Source organism: Hoplias malabaricus, chromosome 15 (assembly GCF_029633855.1).
Source record: "Hoplias malabaricus isolate fHopMal1 chromosome 15, fHopMal1.hap1, whole genome shotgun sequence".
In the NCBI taxonomy this organism is placed as follows: Eukaryota; Metazoa; Chordata; class Actinopteri; order Characiformes; family Erythrinidae; genus Hoplias; species Hoplias malabaricus.
The window spans coordinates 28,843,798-28,863,911 of record NC_089814.1 but is presented as its reverse complement, the minus strand read 5'-3'; the positions used below and the strand labels follow the sequence as shown (position 1 = coordinate 28,863,911).

At 37.3% G+C, this 20,114-nt stretch overlaps 1 protein-coding gene across 4 annotated transcripts in view; it reads left to right on the top strand.

Annotated features, from left to right (window-relative positions):
• sec24a (SEC24 homolog A, COPII coat complex component) overlaps positions 1 to 20,114 on the top strand; it is a 38,758-nt gene that overhangs the window by 3,974 nt on the left and 14,670 nt on the right. The window contains exons 2-16 of one of the 4 annotated variants that reach the window (XM_066646081.1): positions 4,567 to 4,752; positions 4,846 to 5,058; positions 7,548 to 7,711; positions 8,329 to 8,510; positions 8,685 to 8,787; positions 9,653 to 9,779; positions 9,891 to 10,000; positions 14,588 to 14,700; positions 14,785 to 14,903; positions 16,534 to 16,589; positions 16,785 to 16,991; positions 17,313 to 17,436; positions 18,487 to 18,645; positions 18,959 to 19,132; positions 19,636 to 19,746. In XM_066646081.1, the coding sequence (XP_066502178.1) occupies positions 4,567 to 4,752; positions 4,846 to 5,058; positions 7,548 to 7,711; positions 8,329 to 8,510; positions 8,685 to 8,787; positions 9,653 to 9,779; positions 9,891 to 10,000; positions 14,588 to 14,700; positions 14,785 to 14,903; positions 16,534 to 16,589; positions 16,785 to 16,991; positions 17,313 to 17,436; positions 18,487 to 18,645; positions 18,959 to 19,132; positions 19,636 to 19,746 (2,148 nt within the window). Of the gene's footprint in view, positions 1 to 4,566; positions 5,059 to 7,547; positions 7,712 to 8,328; positions 8,511 to 8,684; positions 8,788 to 9,652; positions 9,780 to 9,890; positions 10,001 to 14,587; positions 14,701 to 14,784; positions 14,904 to 16,533; positions 16,590 to 16,784; positions 16,992 to 17,312; positions 17,437 to 18,486; positions 18,646 to 18,958; positions 19,133 to 19,635; positions 19,747 to 20,114 lie in introns of all 4 variants that reach the window. The other 3 variants (XM_066646079.1, XM_066646080.1, XM_066646078.1) reach the window with 3 other exon arrangements.

The following is a 20,114-nucleotide window of genomic DNA, read 5'->3' as shown; positions in this document are numbered from 1 at the left end:
TATCCAATTTAGGGTCGCGGGGGGTCCAGAGCCTACCTGGAATCATCGGGCGCAAGGCGGGAATACACCCCGGAGGGGACGCCAGTCCTTCACAGGGCTGCTTTCATATTATAGACATTAAATTAAAATAAACTTTTTTTTGTCAGCTTTTCTTTCAATTTTAATATTTTGCCCAGGTCCTGATCTCAGTCTTGTCAAGTCTTGTGTTTTGTTATTGCCATTTGAAACATATAAATTGTGTACAGTACACAGTGAAACGAAACAGCATTTGACCAGGACCGGGGTGCTACATAAAATAACTTCAACAAAACTACAAACTACAAAACTAAACTGCACAAGTGCAAATGTGCAACAAAGCAAGACAAGTACAATAACAATAAACAGTAAATACTAGGGTGGATTGATGGTTCCGTTTGACCAGTCACAGTTGAGTAGGAGTGATGTAAGTGAAATACAGTGCAGTAAACATATTTATATTGCTGATAGGGACAGATATGTAAACATTGTACACAAATTTAGCTGAAGATGGATAGCAGCAATTTAAACAGTTTAAACAGCAGGTATTTAAAGTGAATAAATGAGGAAAAAAAGTGTTAGGAGGTGTGTGAGAGTGGGTTTTCAGACTTTTGATAATTGAGTCTTATGTCTTGGGGAAGGAGCTGTTGCACAATTTGAAATTGTTGCTTTTGTACATTTTTCCAGATAGTAGGAAAGTGAAGATTGTGTGTGTGATAGTAGACGAAAATTCTGGCTGCTTTGTGAATACTGTGTGTGTTGTAAATGTCAGTGATGGAGGGGTGAGCAACATGGATGATCTTCTCAACTGTCCACACTATCTGCTGCAGGCCCTTGGAATCCAAACAATACATTTCACAAACCAGTTTAACAGTTTTCCTCAGACTTTGCAGAAAGTAGAGACAATGCTGGGCTTTTTTGGTTATGGAGATTCTTTTTCAGATGAACACCAACGAAATGGGTTCTCTTCACTATCTCCACTATTGTGCCTATGCGTGGTGATAATATAATAATAATAATAATAATAATAATTATTATTATTATTATTAAGTTCAATTTATATATAGTGCCCTTCACAAACCCAATGACGCTTTACAGAGTTTTGGGGGAGAGAGAAAAAAAATGAACAAGGATAAAGAGAAGAGGAAAGTTTTAAGCAGAGATTTAAAGGAAGACGGTGAAGGACAGAGACGGAGAGATTGAGGCAAAGTGTTCCAAAGACTAGGAGCAGTTGCAGTAAAGGATCTGCCACCCATGGTTAAGTGTCTGGTTTGAGGGACAGTAAGAAGTCCAACGTTGGTCGATCTAAGTATGCAAGAGGGACGGTAAGGGAGAATCAGATCAGAAAGGTAAAAAGGAGCCAAGCCATGTATAGCTTTAAAGGTTAGATGCAGAATTTTATATTATACATGTGAAATGACAGGAAGCCAGTGGAGTTGCTGGAGGACAGGTGTAATATGTGAAGTGCGCTTGGTAGACTTAAGAACTCTAGCTGCAGGGTATTGGATATACTGGAGACGGTTAATTAATTAGACAGGGAGGGCATAGAAAAGGGAGTTACAGTAATCGATTTGAGAAAAAATAAAGGCATTGATCAACATATTAGAGTCATTATCACTAAGCATGTTGCGTAATCGTGCAATGTTACTCAAATGGAAGAATGCCGTTTAATTGACATACTTGATATGAGACTCAAAGGAGAGTGTGAAATCAATAATACAGCCAAGGTTTTTAACAACCTGGAGCAAATTGATAGCTGCACCATCAATGTCAACAGAGAAATTAGAAACATGAGAAAGTGATGATTTGGCTCCAACTAGTAGAACTTCTGTTTTATCAGCATTGAGTCTTAGATAGTTAGTGTGCAGCCAGAGTTTTAAATCAACAATACAGGATCTGTATCAGAGGCAGGGGGAGAAGCAGTGCAGATATAGATCTGAATATCATCAGCATAGCAGTGAAAGTTAAATTAACACCATGATTATGGATAATCTGACCAAGTGAGATAATGTATGTAATGAAGAGGAGAGGCCCAAGAACAGACCCCTGGAGTACACCCTGATCAACGGTGGCCATAGATGATTTATGAGATCGTAATGCAACGTAATATTGTCTATTTGTGAGATAAGACTGTAACCAATTAAGGGCTAGGCCAGTAATACCAACAGATGATAGTCTGGAAATGAGGATGTCATGATTAACAGTGTCAAAGGCGGATGATTGATCTAGAAGAACCAGGATGTTAAGAAATCCAGCATCTGTTGATAGCAGTAGATCATTACAGACTTTTACAAGGGCGGTCTCAGTGCTGTGCATAGCACGAAAACCAGATTGAAAGGGCTCATATAGATTGTTGCTTGATAGAAATTCAAGTAACTGAGTGGCTACTCTTTCTATCACTTTGGCCAGGAAGGGGAAGTTAGAGATCGGTCTGTAATTGGCCAGAGAGGACGGATCTAACCCAGATATCTTTAATATGATGACAGCAGCTACCTTAAGGGAAGATGGAAAAGTACCTAGAGAGAAAGACACGTTGATTAAATGTAAAACAGGTACAGATATCATGGAAATAGCAGATTTAAGAATAGAAGTAGGAGCAGCATCAAGCTGAGATGAGCAGGACGATGATCTAGACATAATCTGACAGGCTGTGGAAGGTTTAATAGAGGTGAAGGCAGAAAGACAGTTATGAGATGTTGGAGAAACAGCAGCCTGTGAGAGAAAGGATAGCGTACTCAAGGGGCAATATGTTTTTTAATTCGAGAAGACTTTTGCCATATCGCAATACTGTGATGTAAGCACAAGCTTCTGATGTAGGTGCATGAACGTGACTTCAGCTTAATCTAAAGATGGGGGATATATCAATACATTCCATAGTATTTTTTTTATTTATTTTTTTTTTTTACAAGATTTTGAAAATGACCATACTCGTTAAAACAAGTATGCAGAGGATACACAGGTTTCCATCTGAGTACATTTAAAACAGTGCACAAATGTTACGTTCAGCTCAGTTTTGAGTTTAATATACTTAAATCTGAATAGTTTGTAATGAAAATCTACTGTATAATCAACAAAACTAATGTTATAAAAAGGTATTTTAGATAAACGTCTTATGTTTTCTGTAATTAAAATATGAAGTTTAAAAAATTTATTTAAGTTTTAAAAAATATTGACCTGTATTTAATATTTTCCCATCAAAAATGAACTCGAAGTGCATTAAAAAATGTTTTATTTAAAATTACATCACAGCAACAAAACATTATTTTGCATAAAATAAACTAAATATGTGAAATTGTGACTAGGTGGTGCAGCAGGTAGTGTCGCAGTCACACAGCTCCAGGTACCTGGAGGTTGTGGGTTCAAGTCCCGCTTCGAGTGAGGGAGTTTAGTGTGTTCTCCCCGTGTCCGCGTGGGTTCCTCCGGGTGCTCCGGTTTCCTCCCACGGTCCAAAAACACACGCTGGTAGTTGAATTGGCGACTCAAGTGTCCGTAGGTGTGAGTCTGTGAGTGAATGTGTGTGTCGCCCTGTGAAGGACTGGCACCCCCTCCAGGGTGTATAAAACATATATAACAGGTGATTTTGAGTTAGAAGACTGGAATGTCTTGGGGAAAGTATTTGCAAGAACAGAAATGCACCTCATTAATTCACCCACCTCATTCAACCTATACTTGTGGTGGGGATACATTCATGTCCAGGTCTCGGAATGCAGCCACAAAATTTGTGCTGCAGTCAGAGCATAGTTGTTTTGCTGGCCCTCTGAGTGCATTAATGATGCTGTTGGCAGTCCATTTCTATCAGTATATAAATTCTTTCCTGAAACTTTGTAAATGACCACTGTGCTCAAATGCTGTATTTGAGCCTCTGAGCTATTTCTTGAGTTACTGAACTTTGACACGCCTACGGATGATGTCACGGTATACGCTAAAAAAATTACTTTTGTTTGTTTCAGCTGGAAGCAAAGTTTTCTGGTTCGCGAAACCAGTACATGTCGGTGGAAAGGTGCAGAACCGTTCCAAATCCACCTTGTTGGTGGAAAAGCATGTGTGCATCTTGAATAAAATTTTTCATGTGTTGTGCTTGAAAGGGGAGGCTTCCACTAAAGGGCAGACCAGAGATGGATGCAATTGCGGAATTGGCTCAGACACAGTCTTCAAAACTTTCCACCATTGAGATGCTGTTGCTTCTTGGCACTGCCCTTACCATTTGCACTGCACCTTGTGTAGGCCTGATAACGTCTATAGTCACATAGGGAAAAAGGTGGAGCTTCAACCTGTTGTTCTGCTTTCCCACAGAGCCTTCTAGAGGTAGCAAATGTGAAGAATTCTGAATTTTTTTTTTTTAAACCTGTAACCATCCAGATTCCAGATGTTCTGATGGCACTCTTTGTAACACATCTACTTTTTTACAGCCTGGTTAACAGGTGATTCTGAGTCAGAAGACAATGGAATGAGATATCTTCTTGTCTTGTTTGTTTGTTTACCAAAAGATTAAGATGTGGGGTTTAATATGATTAGCAAATGTTTAATCTTTTGTAACCATTTAATCCTCAGGTCCCTTACAGAATCCTGTAACACTTCATCCTTCAACTCAAGGGTACATGGCAACCCGACCAGATGGTTCCAACATGACTAATTTGAAAACTACATTGCTTCCTGGTCCAGAAAAAAACAATTGTATGCCTTACCAGCCACCCTCCCCACTCAGCCCATACCAAAGCCCCAGCAGCCCGCCACAGGGTACTTTGCATCCCTTTGCACCCATTACATCTGCAGTGAATAACCACAGGATGTCTCAATCACCCCATTCACAGATTTCATCAACCCCTCCAGTGTCAGACAGTTTTTCTCAACATCTTCAGCAACCTACAACCTGGCAATATGATGGGCATGCACACATGGTCAATAAAGGGAGCCCTGTTCCAAGTTCAGGATTGAGTCAGACCACCACAGTTTACAGCTTTGGAACTCCGACACCACCTATCTGTAATGTTTTGCAGTCTCCAGGACCACCACCCACCTCTGCCAGTAATGTCCCAAAATCAGGTACAGTGAAAATTTGCTTGCATTTATTTTAAAAACACTTGGTACAGTTTTATTTGTTATTTCAGATATTTCAAGTTTATTTAGGTGACACAAATTAAATAATGTACATTTAAAAAATGTAGGCCATATGTAAATATAACATTGTTCAACATCGCAACATTGTCCAATGCATTCTTTTGTAGCTGTTTATCAAATTCAGTTAATCTCAGATATGTAATTATAGTGGTCAGTGACTAAGCACTGAGAAGAATGTAAACCTATATGCTCATTTTTCAACACTGAAGTACTTTAACACACAGTCATGGAAATACTTTAAATTAGTCATGTTCATGCAAGGGTGGCATGGTGGCACAGCAGGAAGTGTCGCAGTCACACAGCTCCAGGGATCTGGGGTTAGGGGTTTAAGTCCCGCTCCGGGTCTTTGACACATTTTTGAACACTTGGAGGAAACCCATGTGGACATGAGAGAACACACCAAACTCCTCACAGTCAGTCACGAGCAGGACTTAAACCCACAACCCCAGATCCCTGAAGCTGTGTGGCAGCCAATTAGTCATATTGCAATATTTATTTGTCAGAAACCTAATCTCAGATCCGCGTTGTGTTTTCCCCCTAAAAATATGTTTGTTAAATAGGATGTTTGTTACATAGGTTAACAAATAATATATAAAGACTTTTGTCTTCTACTTTCACTACTTCTCTACACTATAAACTGCCTGTATGGAAACCCAACAGTGCATGCCATGGACATACTATTCGGTCAATCTCACTGAGCCGTATCTGCTTCCGTGGAGACGGATGCTGTAGGCTGTGATTCGTGCTGAGACACAAACAGTCGCCTCAGCCGTGTTGTTGCATAATGGGCCTTGCTATGAGGCCTGGGCTGTTGCCTCCGGGGAGTAGTTCAGGTGTTTTCCAGTTTGAGTAAGGTTTGACGTTCCTGACTCCAGATGAGCAGGTGATGTAGTGGTCCTGGCTGGGAGAGCAGACCAGAGCCTGCAGGTGGCTAATTGGCTTTGACTAGCTTCAGAATCTATGTAGAGTCTGGTGATCCCTATCTGATTTATTTATTGACTAATCTAAGATGTGATGACTTATTCTGGCCAAGGAATAAGTTTCACATGCTTTAATCAGCCTTAATGAAAAGGTTTTACTGGGCAATTAAACAAAACAAACATATGCAATAAATTAGTTTAAAAATGTTATTTTCCTTTAGAAGGCTTAAATATATGGAGCTCAGCATGGCTAAATTGTTAGCTTAAATCTTGGGACTGGTAAGGTCCTTGGGTTTACCCAGTGTTCCCATTTCTAGCTCTTGTGCTTTTGAGCTCACTTTTCTGAAGCGAGAGCTTCAGAATGAGTGTAAGCACTTCCTCTTGGTGAGTCATAGAGGATTTCTAAGCGAGCCACTGAATGAGAGAGATTCTAAGCTTGCTCGCTGGGTCCTTAGATCTGCCCACATGAGATGGAGCTACTGTTCTGATTATTTCTTTAGGTCAGTGGTTCTCAAACTCTAGTACGTGTACTACACGTGGTACATGAAGCAGCAAGAGGTGGAACACCTAAATGACCTTGAAAATTACTACTTGATTAAGTAATTTATTCTTAACTGAAAATCAAAACTTTTTATGTGTAAAGTACATAATGTTTCACAGTTTTCATAATTAAGCCCCAAATTCATTTGTATTGTAGAAAAATATAACGTGCTATGTATACCCCGTAGTTAATTATGTCTGTAAGGGAACAACGGGACAGCATTCCTTCGTGCTTTTTTGTTTGTTTGTTTGTTTCCTCCCTCCCCCAGGGAGGGAATGCAATTTTATTATAAAAAGGGCAAAGCAAAAACAAGAAAAACAAGCTGAGACCAAGCCCCAGAAATACTCCAAAGACCAAAAGGACTAAATCCAAAGGCAAACAAAGAGAAGAACTAAGCAAGAATTCTGTACATGTGAAGACAATATAGAAGAAAATATGGCTGTAATTTGCATCATTACCATGACTTTCCATTTTGTAAAATATCAGTACAGCTTAGGGCAAGAATTGGGCTGGGAGTGAGAGCTCTGTGATTGGTTAATGCTGTGTCCGATTGCTCTATGGAAGTTTACTTTTCCTGAGAAGAAGTGTTTGACCCCGACATAAATTTGAAACTGATTTATTTAGTTGTTTTTTTTGTTTGTTTGTTTTTTATCTAAATATTTCACAACCACCTAACTATTTAAAAGCATAGTTAAAATTTAAATGAATAAATTATACCATTTAATATTTCAAGTATACTAAATGCCATATAAACAATTCATATAAATATAATTCAAATATTCAAAATGCAGATTTAAATACATATGTCAGTGAAAAAGTACATACCCGTTTTTTGATACTAAGTCACATTTCTGATTGAGTAAAACAGGATATGTTTTTATGATAAAATTTTACATGTTGTTCCTGTGGAATTAGAATTTAAAGGTGTTCTGACATTTTGTTTCTCTTTGTAGCAGTTGGTCCTTACCCTCCTCAACCAGGAGAGATGAGCAAGCCAGTTGGTACTGTCTACCATTCACTGGTGCCTGGTTACCAGAGTGTACCACATGTGCCCAAGCCATTGCCTATGCACCCTCCAACACAGCCTTATAGCTCACCTCCTCAACAATACCAGCAGGTGATTTATCTTATCAGATGTTAGCCTAATCAGGGTGAGTGTTTTGGAAGACTGAAGCTTTTAATGCTGTATATTTATATTTGAAAAATCAACTAATCATTGTAAGATCAATACAATGGAATTATATTTATAGTGCTTATTTATTATGCAATGTAATCACAAGAATTTAATGTAAAATGCAAGTACTCATTTTTGAGAGGGAGTAGAATTATATGCATGACAAAGTGGCTAAAGGAAAAATCTTTTTTTTAATTTTTTTAATATCATAATATCTCTGTGTGTTTTGCTATTTGAATTAGAATCTTTTAATTTGCTAAGTACAAGTTTCAGGGAGAGCTTTAATATTAGGCTCAGAAAATTATTAGAATATTATGACCACCACCATCTTGTTTCTGGACTTACTTTTGATTCTCTCATGTCCACTGATGATGCAGTTCTTATAACTGTACAGTCATCCATTATACCAGAAAAAAATATATATATATATACATAAAAGAACCTGTCATCTTGATGTTGCAGTTTGAAATTGGTATGAAAAATCAAAGAACAATTATATTTGTGCTTTGACCACAGAGAATATAAGAAAGCCATAGTATTTATTCCTGTCATATGTTTAGCCCTCTGTAGGTCCAGCCCAACTAAGTCCATCCTTGGCAGGATTAAGTTTGCAGTCCCAGATCCCAGAAGCCCTGAGAGTGGTCAACCTCCTGCAGGAACGTAATATTCTGCCACCTGGACCTGTTTCCATCCCAAAACCTTGCTTGCCAAAGGACCTGCAGAAAATCAACTGCAGCCCAGAGTAATTATAAACCAGAAATTTTTTTAATATAAAAACTTGTAACAAATGTAGCCATTGCAGTTAAAAGATTGATATAACTAAACAGGCAAATTGAGAAATATATTTCAAGAAATTATTAAATGGTATGCTGGAAAGTAATGTTATTTGTTTTACATTGCTCTTATCTTTCCACAGGGTCTTCCGCAGCACACTTACCAGCATCCCTCAGACACAATCACTGTTAAACAAAGCTAAACTGCCCCTTGGCTTGCTGTTGCACCCTTTTAAAGATCTCTCAGTAAGTCAAGCAATTTAATTAAATTACCCAATGTGTTGTTCTGTCTTCTTGTTTGATCATGAAGTAGCAAAAAAAAAATGCAAATCAGCAAATGAAGGCTTTTTTCTCTGTAAACTTATCTGGCAAAAATTGTTACATCAGAAATTCAGATGTTAATGAGAAACTTTTCAAACAAAAAAGTCATATCCAGAAAATTCTCCATTATCCAAGACTTTTAAAATTTATTTACTCTTATATTTATAGATAACGTGAACATATTTTAAGTATATTAAAATGACAACAAAAAATTATTTAAAATAAAATATACTACATTATCATGTAATCTGTTTTCAAATTTCTAAATGATACTATTATATTGAATCTAAAATGTATAAGGTTTATTTGTTGTGTGTTTTGTTGATCATCTTCTAGTCCTTAATCAATGGTCACTGGATGCTGCCTACAGGTTGCTGTGACTAGATATTTTTAGCTGGTGGACTATACTTTGTCCATTGATGACACTGGTTTAAAATGGTACTGTAGCACTCCTGTGTCTGTTTCACTTGTAACAGCACGACCCATACTGACACACCACCACGTCACTGTAACTGCAGTGCTGTGACCAGACAAATAATACTTGCTCTTAGGTGGTCTCGTGGTTGTTCTGACCTCAGAACATGGCAACAAACGGACTGCATTATGAAATTGTAGAAACACAGAGTGCTCCTGTATAGTCAGTGGAGCTGAAAAAATGGAGAGTTAAGTGTAATGTGGTCTTCAGTGTTATGCCAGTTATTCCCCCCTTTTCCCCCTTTTGGCAGGGCATTTTGTACTGATACAGTAGAATGCAATATTCTAATACAACAGTATTGGTTTGTCTCTGCAGCAGCTCCCTGTAGTTACATCCAGCACCATAGTAAGATGTCGTTCCTGTAGAACCTATATCAATCCATTTGTATCCTTCCTGGATCAGAGAAGGTGGAAGTGCAACTTGTGCTATCGAGTCAATGATGGTGAGCATGGTTGAAACTTGAATGAATGCCTCATATTCAGAGTACTTCTCTCATGCATTAAGCTATATTGTCTTTTGGCAAGTTTTTTAAGTACTTTTTTTGGATTTGTAGTTCCTGAGGACTTCATGTACAATCCTGTCAGCAGATCATATGGAGAGCCACACAAACGACCAGAGGTGCAGAATGCAACTATTGAGTTCATTGCCCCTTCAGAATACATGGTGAGTTGCTGTACTGTTTTGTTTTCTGGCCTCCAAATTAAGTCCCTCTCAGTCTGATAATGTCTTCAATATCAAAATAGAAATATTACTACATTCAGTTTTTAAACCATTGATGATTACAGTAAGATAAGGTCATAATTGATACAGTGCATCCACATTTAAGGCACAGTTACAGGTTTGAGCCAAATCAGTCAGCCTCAAGGAAGTGCTATACAATGAAGGGCAACATGTTTGCCCCTGTATCTGGTACACAGGGACTCATAGGAAGTACTTTTTTGTAACTCATTCATTTGTCAGTTTCTTGGTACTTGTCCATGAGCTTATAACCAACAAAAATGGTAATTAGAAGGGCTAAGCCCTTACTCCTTAGATTCTCGTGAACTTCTTGTGGTATCAAGACGTCCACAATTGCACGAAATGCTATATCTGTTAATAATTTTTTATTTTTTATTTTTTTTTTTTGCGCCATATCTTACTTAAACACCCATAATCCTCAAATTGGCTGAAACTTAGAGCCTACTTTGTAGTGTGGTATGATGAATATGTATTAATTTCTAATAAGAAATTTGACTTTTTGGGACATTAATATGCCGAAAGTTATCTTATTATGCCGAAAGACCTCTCTTCACTCTCAGTCATTCTTCTCATCACACAAGGGATAACACCCAGAGAAGTGTCGTAAACCACACTCCAAGGACCTTTTATGGCACAAGGTCTTAAAGGTCTACTCTATGGAATGCAAAAGAGACACACATAGTCACATAATATTCCACTTTTAGTTTTAACAGATGTGTGAGAGGACATTTACTCAAAGAATCACACATTCATTAATTCCTAAGTTTACCTGGTGAACAGTTGCATATGGGTACAACTGTGTGAAATGAATTCCATTTAAAAAATCAAAACGGGTGGAATTAATTTACATGTGTTTAAAATCATGTTTTAATATGAACTTATGTAGCAAACAAGGTAGCCATATACTCTGTGTGTTATTTGGTTAAGAATTATGTAAAACATGGTTTTGTCTGAATAATATTACTTTGTGTTAACATATAATATCTTATATTGAAAAGTATGATTCAAAATTCTTGGATATTCATTCAACAGGAACTTTCCTTAAGTCTTTGTCTTGCCAAGTGTTATAAATTGGGTACAGGAAACATCCAATCAGGAGCAAGAGATGCTCCAGTCCTCAATCCCAGAGGACTAATCAGGCAGGTTTCCTAAAATCTGGTTAAAACCCAGTGGTGGGAAAAAGTCCGTAGAGGGTTTTTTATTTTATTTATTTATTTATTTATTTATTTATTTTGTTAGTTAGACTCGGAGTTCAAGGAGAATTCTGAGTGAAGGGAGAGCCCGTCTCTCTCAAGAGAGCTCTCAGTTCAGAGTTCAGCTCTTCAGGCTTCTTCTGAAGCTTTCCAGATCTCTTATGTCTCTCTCTTGAACAGTCTTGGTCTCCTCAAGCAGGCTCCAGACACAACAAACCCAGAACATAGAAAGGAAATGTAGAGAGAGAAGAAACGTAAGGTCACATGGTTTTATTTATTTCATAGCTCAGGAGATTGGTGCTCTGCTCCCTCATGTATCACTGTAATCCTTTTCATTATATTAATGTATAATCAATATTCATTATTTGATATTACATTTGATAAACCAGTTGTGTGATAAAACCAATCCTTGGTTATTTGTTTGTGTGTGTACCTTTCTTGTACGGAATTAATACTTTTAGTTTAGATTCAATTTCAGAGCTAAGAACCTACAGCAGGTCAATGAGCATAATTCATTAATAATAATTAGTTCTAGCTAATTCTGCTATATAATATGTAAAGTTATCCAACATGATGACCTACATGTCCAAGCTATAATTGGGAGTCCAAACATGGAGCTTAACAAAATTAATTAAATAATTAATTATTAATCAAATAATACTAAATTATCACTGACTCCGCTATATAGCTTTTATGCCGCTGCATTGTGGGTTATAATTATTTTTACTACAACTTGGAGAGACAATTTTGAGTTAGCGTTTTGATTTTCATTCATGAGTTCTTATACGGGTCACTATATCATCATCCACAAGTATAATCAAGCTGAAATTTGACATGTCAGCACAGCTAAAACTGGGAAAATTAGGGACAAGTTGATATGGTTAAAATTGTGACCGTCATCAGCCAGTCAGTGTTCTACAGGCTTAACATGCTTACCATTGGCCAGTCACCCTGACACTTCTGATGACACTGACAGTTCCTGGAAGTCTCCGGTCCAAATTGTGTTGTTTTTTTTTTTTTTGTCAAAAAAGATTTTAAAATTTATTTAAGGTCAGGTTCTATGGATTCTGCTTATAGCACATGTCTACCCTGTTTGAAAATCCATAGTCTAATTCTCACTCAAATATTTACATAGATTTTAATTTCTAACTTAATTTACTTACCTCATTGGAAATTGGTCTGATCATTTCAAAATTTTAAACACTTGTATGCTATAATAGTCTGGAATTTTTGGTCCAGATTGGGGTTTAGGGGGACCATGTTAAAAGAATACAATGTAAGAATTATTTATTTATTTATTGGTCTCCTTAGTGCTCTCTACCTGCTGTTGAGTGTAATTCACATTTACAGTACTTTCATGCAATAAAGTCTCTCTCTCTCTCTCTCTTAAAAACACGACTGGCTCTCAGGGCTTCTGCTAACACTCTCCCCGGTCTCTCACTGATAAACACACATACACCCTTCTTTCTCACACACACAGAGATATTCAATTCAGTCACAAACAGCTTTCGGGGTTTTTAAAGTTTTGGTCTCGCAGTGGGGATATGATATTTTGAAATTCAACACTAAGGACGTACACTTTGACGATGGCCCCTTACATTGGCACCTGAAGACCTGCTTAACTCAACACTCAACTGTGTTCAGACTTTCTTTAAACGAAGAATAAAAATAAAACAAAAGTGTAGTCTTGAACTTGTGATCTCTGGAGGAGGAATAAAAGTGGAAATTTTGGAAAAGTGGAAATAAAAGAGGCATGGACAGTAGTACTGTTGTTGGATATTCTGAAGCCTTTTTTTTCTGAGGGAGTTTGGGCTGAAGCCTTTTTTTTCTGAGGGAGACCGAGCTGAGGGCGTTTGGTCTGAAGCATTTTTTTCTGAGGGAGTTTAGTCTAAGGCCGTTTGGTCTGATGCCTTTTTTTTCTAAGGGAGTTCTGAGACATGATGATGGTTTTCCCGAGACTTGTTTTGAGTTGTTTCATGCAAGGAATGATGCCGTTCTGTTCAATGCCTGAGTACTGATGCTGAGGTTTTAGGATGTCCTAAAATGTACACCATACTGGTGGGATGTCTCACTACTAATTAAGTTAAAGAGCATAGTGTCATTAACAAAAAGAAGAAAACTTCACTCTGTGAAAGTCTGCATAGGAAAATAGTGCAACAGTAAAAGAATAACATGTCTGAATGTAAACCAGCAAAAATATTGGTATTTCTTCAAAGGTATTTGCATTTAACTGCATCCCCAAATGCAAAAGATCCAAAATTGCCATTACCTTTTCTGGGCCTGAGCTCATTTAAAACGGTGAGGGAATGTGTAGAAGCATGCTGCGGACAGATTAATCAAATTTTGTAGTTCTTTTTGGAGATCATAGCTGCAGAATAGTCTGAAGACTAGAGGGACTGTCCATTTTATGTTCAAAAGCCAGCATCTGTGATAACATTGGGATGAATTTGTGTGTATTGCATGGATGACTGACACATCTGTAGATGCCCCATACATTCTGAATGATTTCTGAATGATATGTTGCTCATATGCTGCCATCCAGACAAATTCTTTCAGGGAAGGCCTTGCTTATTTTGGCAAGACGATGCCAATGCAAAATTCTGCATATTCCAAAAGCATGGCTCCAGAGCATGGAGCAAACCCTGAACTATAAGATGTGAAATCCTATGTCAAATCAAAATGGGAGAGTCAGTCGGTCTCCTCGGTTCCCAAATGTTTCTGGAGTTATAAACATGCCCCTTTCGCAACTGTATTTCTACAGTAATTTTAATATAGGATATAAACAATTTGCATTGTTTTATTTTTTTCATTTTGCTCAGTGTCAGAATTATTGTGGTTTATGTTTTTAGAAACTGGTGTATCTAATAAAAAAATAAATAAATAAATAAATAGGTGTCACAGTGAGTTTTAAAAAAATTGTTTTTTACGTAACTACTTTGAAAAGGTTAATGATTTTACTAACCTGTTCTAGCTTGGACCCAATTCAGTGTTATACTTTAGTAAACAAATTGTGATTTATCCAGGTAGTGGATGCTTAAATGGGAAGTGGGATAGAGCTGTGTTGGCATCCAGAGCTTAGTGTGTGCCATGGTACTTTTATTCAAAACAAACCAGCAGATCTCCACTTACTGGTATGTCCCTGCCTGGTGTTAACTATCACAACAGGTTCAAGTCTGCTATATTTACATTCTCAGTAATTGCACAGAAGTAGGTCTTTCTGTGGAGATTTTAGGGTGTTTTGGAAAAACATTGTTGCCTTTATGTGATTTAAAATGCATCAAAATAAAAAGTATGTTAATTAAAAATTTCTGCCATCCAGCTGAGGCCGCCACAACCTGCTGTGTATCTCTTTGTGCTTGATGTGTCCCACAATGCTGTGGAAACAGGATATGTCGATGCTGTCTGTCAAACACTTCTAGAGAATCTTAATTCGTAAGTGGACATTGTATATCAAATTATAACAAAGCATTTATGTCCTCAAACCAGTGAATGTGAATATGTTTTTCTGCTCTGTAGTCTTCCAGGAGATTCAAGAACAAAGATTGGCTTCATCACATTTGATAGCATGATCCACTTCTACAACTTACAGGAAGGACTATCTCAGCCACAAATGCTCATTGTTTCAGACATTGAAGGTAAGTAATCAATGATGAAAATTATTCTATATTTTATACATTTTATATTCAGCTTCAGTACAAACTAATTTTCTAGAAAGATGGAATTTTTATCTTAAAGTAATACTATGTAGGAATCTGCTTTTTGGCCTTCTTGCTGCTTATGTAATTAATGTTTACAATACTGTCGTGAAAACAAGTCTCACATGCACACCTCTCTCTCTCTCTCACACACACACACTCACACATGACCTGCTCTCTAGGCTTCTGCTAATGCACTCTCTCCCAGTCTCTCCCTCTCACAGACAAACACACACTTCTCTACCTCTCTCTATTTCTTTCAACTATTTTAACCACACAGCTATCCACAGAAAAGCACTTTTTACCAGAATTGATGATAACTCGAAAAAGTGAGTTAATCCAGCTAAAGTTAGCAGCTGCAAACCCTGGCTTACTCTTCAACAACTCTCGAAAACCTGATAATAAAACTTTCAGCAAAACACATCACTAACACCGCAACGCATGAATAAAGTTATAATGCAAGTTACTTGCTACACTACAGTGAGTTGAAACAAACATGAGGACAAAAGTTACTGTGTAAAACCAGTCCTGTATTAAGTCTTGATGATGATAATAATAATAATAATAACGTACAATTATTTGTCATTGTACAACATAGAATGAAATGTGTCATCTGCATTCAACTCATCTATGGCAGTTAACACACACACTAGGAGCTGTAGACACACACTGAGAGAGGCAGGCAGCTGCCCAGGGAGCGTTTTGACGTTCAGTGCCTTACTCAAGAGCACTTTAGCCATGAATGTTCCTGCCAGTCCTGGGGATTGAACCGGCAACCTTCCGGTACCAAGCCCAATCCTCTACCCATATAGCCATGTCTGCGCCCAAAGTGAGAACCATATCCATTGACCAATGAGACACAACTTTTGTGCATCCGCTTGCTCTTTCTTCTGCTTGCTCCCTTTGCCATAATGTCTGTACCAGGGAATACCGAGCTATATTCTTCTTGTAGTGAGGTAAACACCTGTGAGATTTGTGTTATGCATTTCTCACAAGAGCCCTCCACCCCATTATTCAGAAGTTGCTTAGTCCAGTAAACCAGCAATGGACCTGGCATAGCAACCACAGATGCCCTATTTTGGAATGTCACAGTCATTTAGAAGATGTGTAGAAATATTACATAGTGTTGCATTTACCAGGACCATTCTTTGCCTGTGCTTCTTGGTGCTGCTACTTTTATACAATTTATATTCCCTTGCTTATAAGGGAATACTTGAAAACAACAAATTTTGAATAATATTTAAAATATGAATTATTTTGCCCATCCCTGCTGTCTATATGTTTATTTAATTTTGAGTGTGTTGTGTGCATCAAATTTGTAATTGCAAAGTATAAAAATGGCATGAAGTGACTCCTTTTCTTTCTGAGAATAGTAAATCCCAGGTGCAGCAACCCTGGTGATTATACCATAATTATACCATAGCCGTTCAATAAATGTGTTAATTTTATAAGCCTGTGTCCACTATTTTTTTTTTTTTTTTTTTTTTTTTTTTTTTTTTTTTTTTTTAGAAAATAAGAATATATTATGATATCATTTTGCTATTTATTTTTCTCTGCTCATTTTCTCCAGAGATTTTTTTACCAACTCCTGACAGCCTTTTAGTGAATCTCAATGAATGCAAAGAGGTAAATCTTAGCTTTTACAGTGTATTCATTGTATGGATTAATTGAAAATTGTATTACAGAAAGTAATTAACTAATAAAAAAATTGATATTTTTTGGAATAACATAGTATTCAGAATACAACAGTGCCAAATATTACAGTGATAATGATGCATGTCAGGCTTTCAAAACTTGCTACCTGTGCCTTTTATTGTGCAGCTGGTGCAAGACTTGCTGAAGAGTTTACCTCAGATGTTCACAAGAACAATGGAGACTCACTCTGCACTGGGTCCAGCCCTGCAGGCTGCTTTTAAACTGATGTCACCTTTGGGCGGCAGAGTGTCTGTCTTTCAGACCCAGCTTCCAACCGTGGGTGTGGGAGCCCTCAAACCTAGAGAGGATCCTAACCAGAGATCATCAGCAAAGGTTTCTTATAGATATTGTGAATAATTTCTTGGTTACAATGGTGATTTTAATAACTACATTTTAATACAGATCATACACATAATATGGAATCATAACCGTATACTTTGTCTTATATTAACATAAATTCACCAGCTTTTTTTCTTTTTTTTTTTGGGGAAGTCTTATGAGTCATTCTTTGACATTACTTCTTGTGCAAATCATGTAACTTTTATGTCTCAACAAAACCAGTCACATTCCATTCTTTGGAGGTTTAAATATCTGTTTTAAGTTTGTAGAATTCATAGTTTGTGTGTCTGACACTTGTGTTGTGTTCAATCTCAGGATGTTCAACACCTCTCTCCTGCTACGGATTTCTATAAGAAGCTAGCCCTTGACTGTTCTGGGCAGCAGGTGGCAGTGGACCTCTTTTTGATGAGTGCACATTACTGTGATCTTGCTACCTTAGGTTAGTTAATTCAAATACAAACATACACATGCATATACATACACACAAACACAAAAAAAGAAAGAAATATATAATATAATTATAAGAAACACACAGGGCATTTGCCTGTTCTTTATTTCTTTGCAGTTTTCTTTTCTGTTTTCTGATTACAAAGGAAAGTGCATAATGGGTCCAATGTTCCAATACTCTAGTCTCTGGGCTTTTACCTGACCTTCAGCTTGACATGCAGACGGACATTGTCACTGTTTATGCTGAAGAACCTGCGATTCTTTGGTTCTAGGAGGTAGTAGACCTATCAGGTTCTGGGATATATTTATTTTTGTGGAAATGTGCAGAAAGGTTAAAAATTACATGCATAAACTGGAACAGGGCCTTTAAAATTAATGGGATAAATAACACATTTAACTTATAAGTCCATTGCAAACATGATTTGGGCAGAGATTACAATCAAGAAATGCAAAATATCATTACAGGCAGCCTAGCTGGGTTAAAATAGTATCCCTTCTACCAAATTATCCAGATCAGACTCAATCCCTTGACCTCAGTCTTGAACCCAGTTTATCTATGTTGTACCCATGCGGGTGTAATTTAAGGTGTGCTGGCTGGGTTATACTAAAGTTGTGCTAGTGATTAATCACCTAGAGAGGTGATAGTCTAGTCCCAACTTTTGACCCCAACATGTTGTTCGGATCAGACTCAATTTACAGAAATAAATAACAAAAAGTAAAGCCATATTCTAAATATTGTCTTTTTGGCAAGACCAAAACAGTGGTTTGAGTTCATTTAGTGCAGCGTGCAATGATGTATGAGCAGAACTCATAATGTTTTTTTTTGTTTGTTTGTTCTGAGGCCTTTTTTCATTAAGTCTGCTCTTAAAATTCGATAATGCCCTGTTTGACCTACTCAGGCTTATCAGGCTTTTTTTTCTTTCTTTTTACTGTCTATTCAAAGTATCTGAATTGAAACAATTGTCATTTTATCCAAAGTTCAGGTCTGCACAACATTAACATCTCATCTTGACATCTTTCTGTTTTTGCTGCTTTGTTGCAGGGTGTATATCCAGATATTCAGCAGGAAGCATTTATTTTTACCCTTCATATCACAGCCAGCACAACCCTGCACACACAGAACAGTTCCAGAAAGATTTTAAGAGATATCTCACCCGCAAGATTGGATTTGAAGCTGTTATGAGGATACGCTGTACAAAAGGTTTGTGATTCTCTTTCAAAACCTCTTTCAAAACCTAAATGAGCAGGAAAAACTAACATCAAAGAGACTTTTAAATTGCGTAGTTGCATAGTGGAAATAATATTGCAAAAAATATCATGTTTACTATTTCGCTTGTACATGTACTTGATTTCTGAAAACTGTGGATAATTGCACATTTTTCCCCCAAATTCAAATATATGAACCGGTTGTTTTCCTGTTAGCATGTGCAAGTGGTTCTTGGATGTTTGAACTGGATTTTATTACCAGTTCTGTTCCTGTGTCAAGATTTAATAATACTGTTTGTTCTTCTTAGGCTTGTCCATACATACCTTCCATGGAAACTTCTTTGTGCGGTCCACCGACCTCTTATCTTTACCAAATGTTAACCCTGATGCTGGCTTTGCTGTGCAAATGTCAATTGAAGAGAACCTGCTAGACACTCAGATGGTGTCATTCCAAGCGGCTCTCTTATACACATCCAGCAAAGGTATAATTATGTATAGCATAAAAGTGTTCTTCTGTAAGCTACTATTACAGTGTACAGTTTGGAGATATGGCAGTATTTTGTGTCCAAAGTTATATAGTCTTGCCAGTGTGTCGGCGTACAGTATTTAAATCTAGACATTCTAAGACTGATAGAAAAGGTTTCTCCCCAGATTAATTTCTCCCTGAGGTCGTAATTCTCTCTCTCACACACAGTGTCTCGTTGCAGTAAAATGTTTAGTGTTTGTAAAAGTTAATGGATTTGTAAGTTATGATATATTTTTTTTTCCTAAGTATAGATGTTTCCTTGCTAAAAGCTGTAAAATCATAGTAGATATGAGTGCCCAAACTAAACTTCACGCAGCAGTCTAAACATTGTCCCAATTAATGGGAGACTGCCTGTCTGATATGTGATGATGCTCCAGCCATCTAAGCCCTCTAGTTATATACATGATTAAATCTAAACATCTGTATATAACCATCTTTGCTGTATTTGAACTCTTCCAGGAGAAAGAAGAATTAGAGTGCACACAATGTGTTTGCCTGTGGTGAATTCTTTGTCTGATATCTTTGCCGGAGCTGACGTTCAAGCCATTACTGGTCTGGTGGCTAGCATGGGTAAGGGCTTCTATACATTTGAATCAAATATTAGTTTGAAGTAGGGCTATGAAAACTGGAATGTGCACAGTGGAAAAGTACTTGCAGATTCTTGCAACATTCTCATCAAAGGTGCAAACTTTGCGAGTGTTGAAAAAATATGTTTTAATAAAGGAGGGAAAAGAGGGAGAGCTGAAGAATGTAGGGAAATTAGTGAAGAGTTTTTCATGTATAATAGTTTGATTTTGAAGGTATTACTTCCACTAAGAACTTGTAAATGAGAGACTCATGAGTGAATGTCTGAACCTATTTCATATTTACTCTCTAACGTCTACCACCTTTTCACCTGGCACAGATTTCCTCTTCACCAAACTTCCAAATGGCTGAAA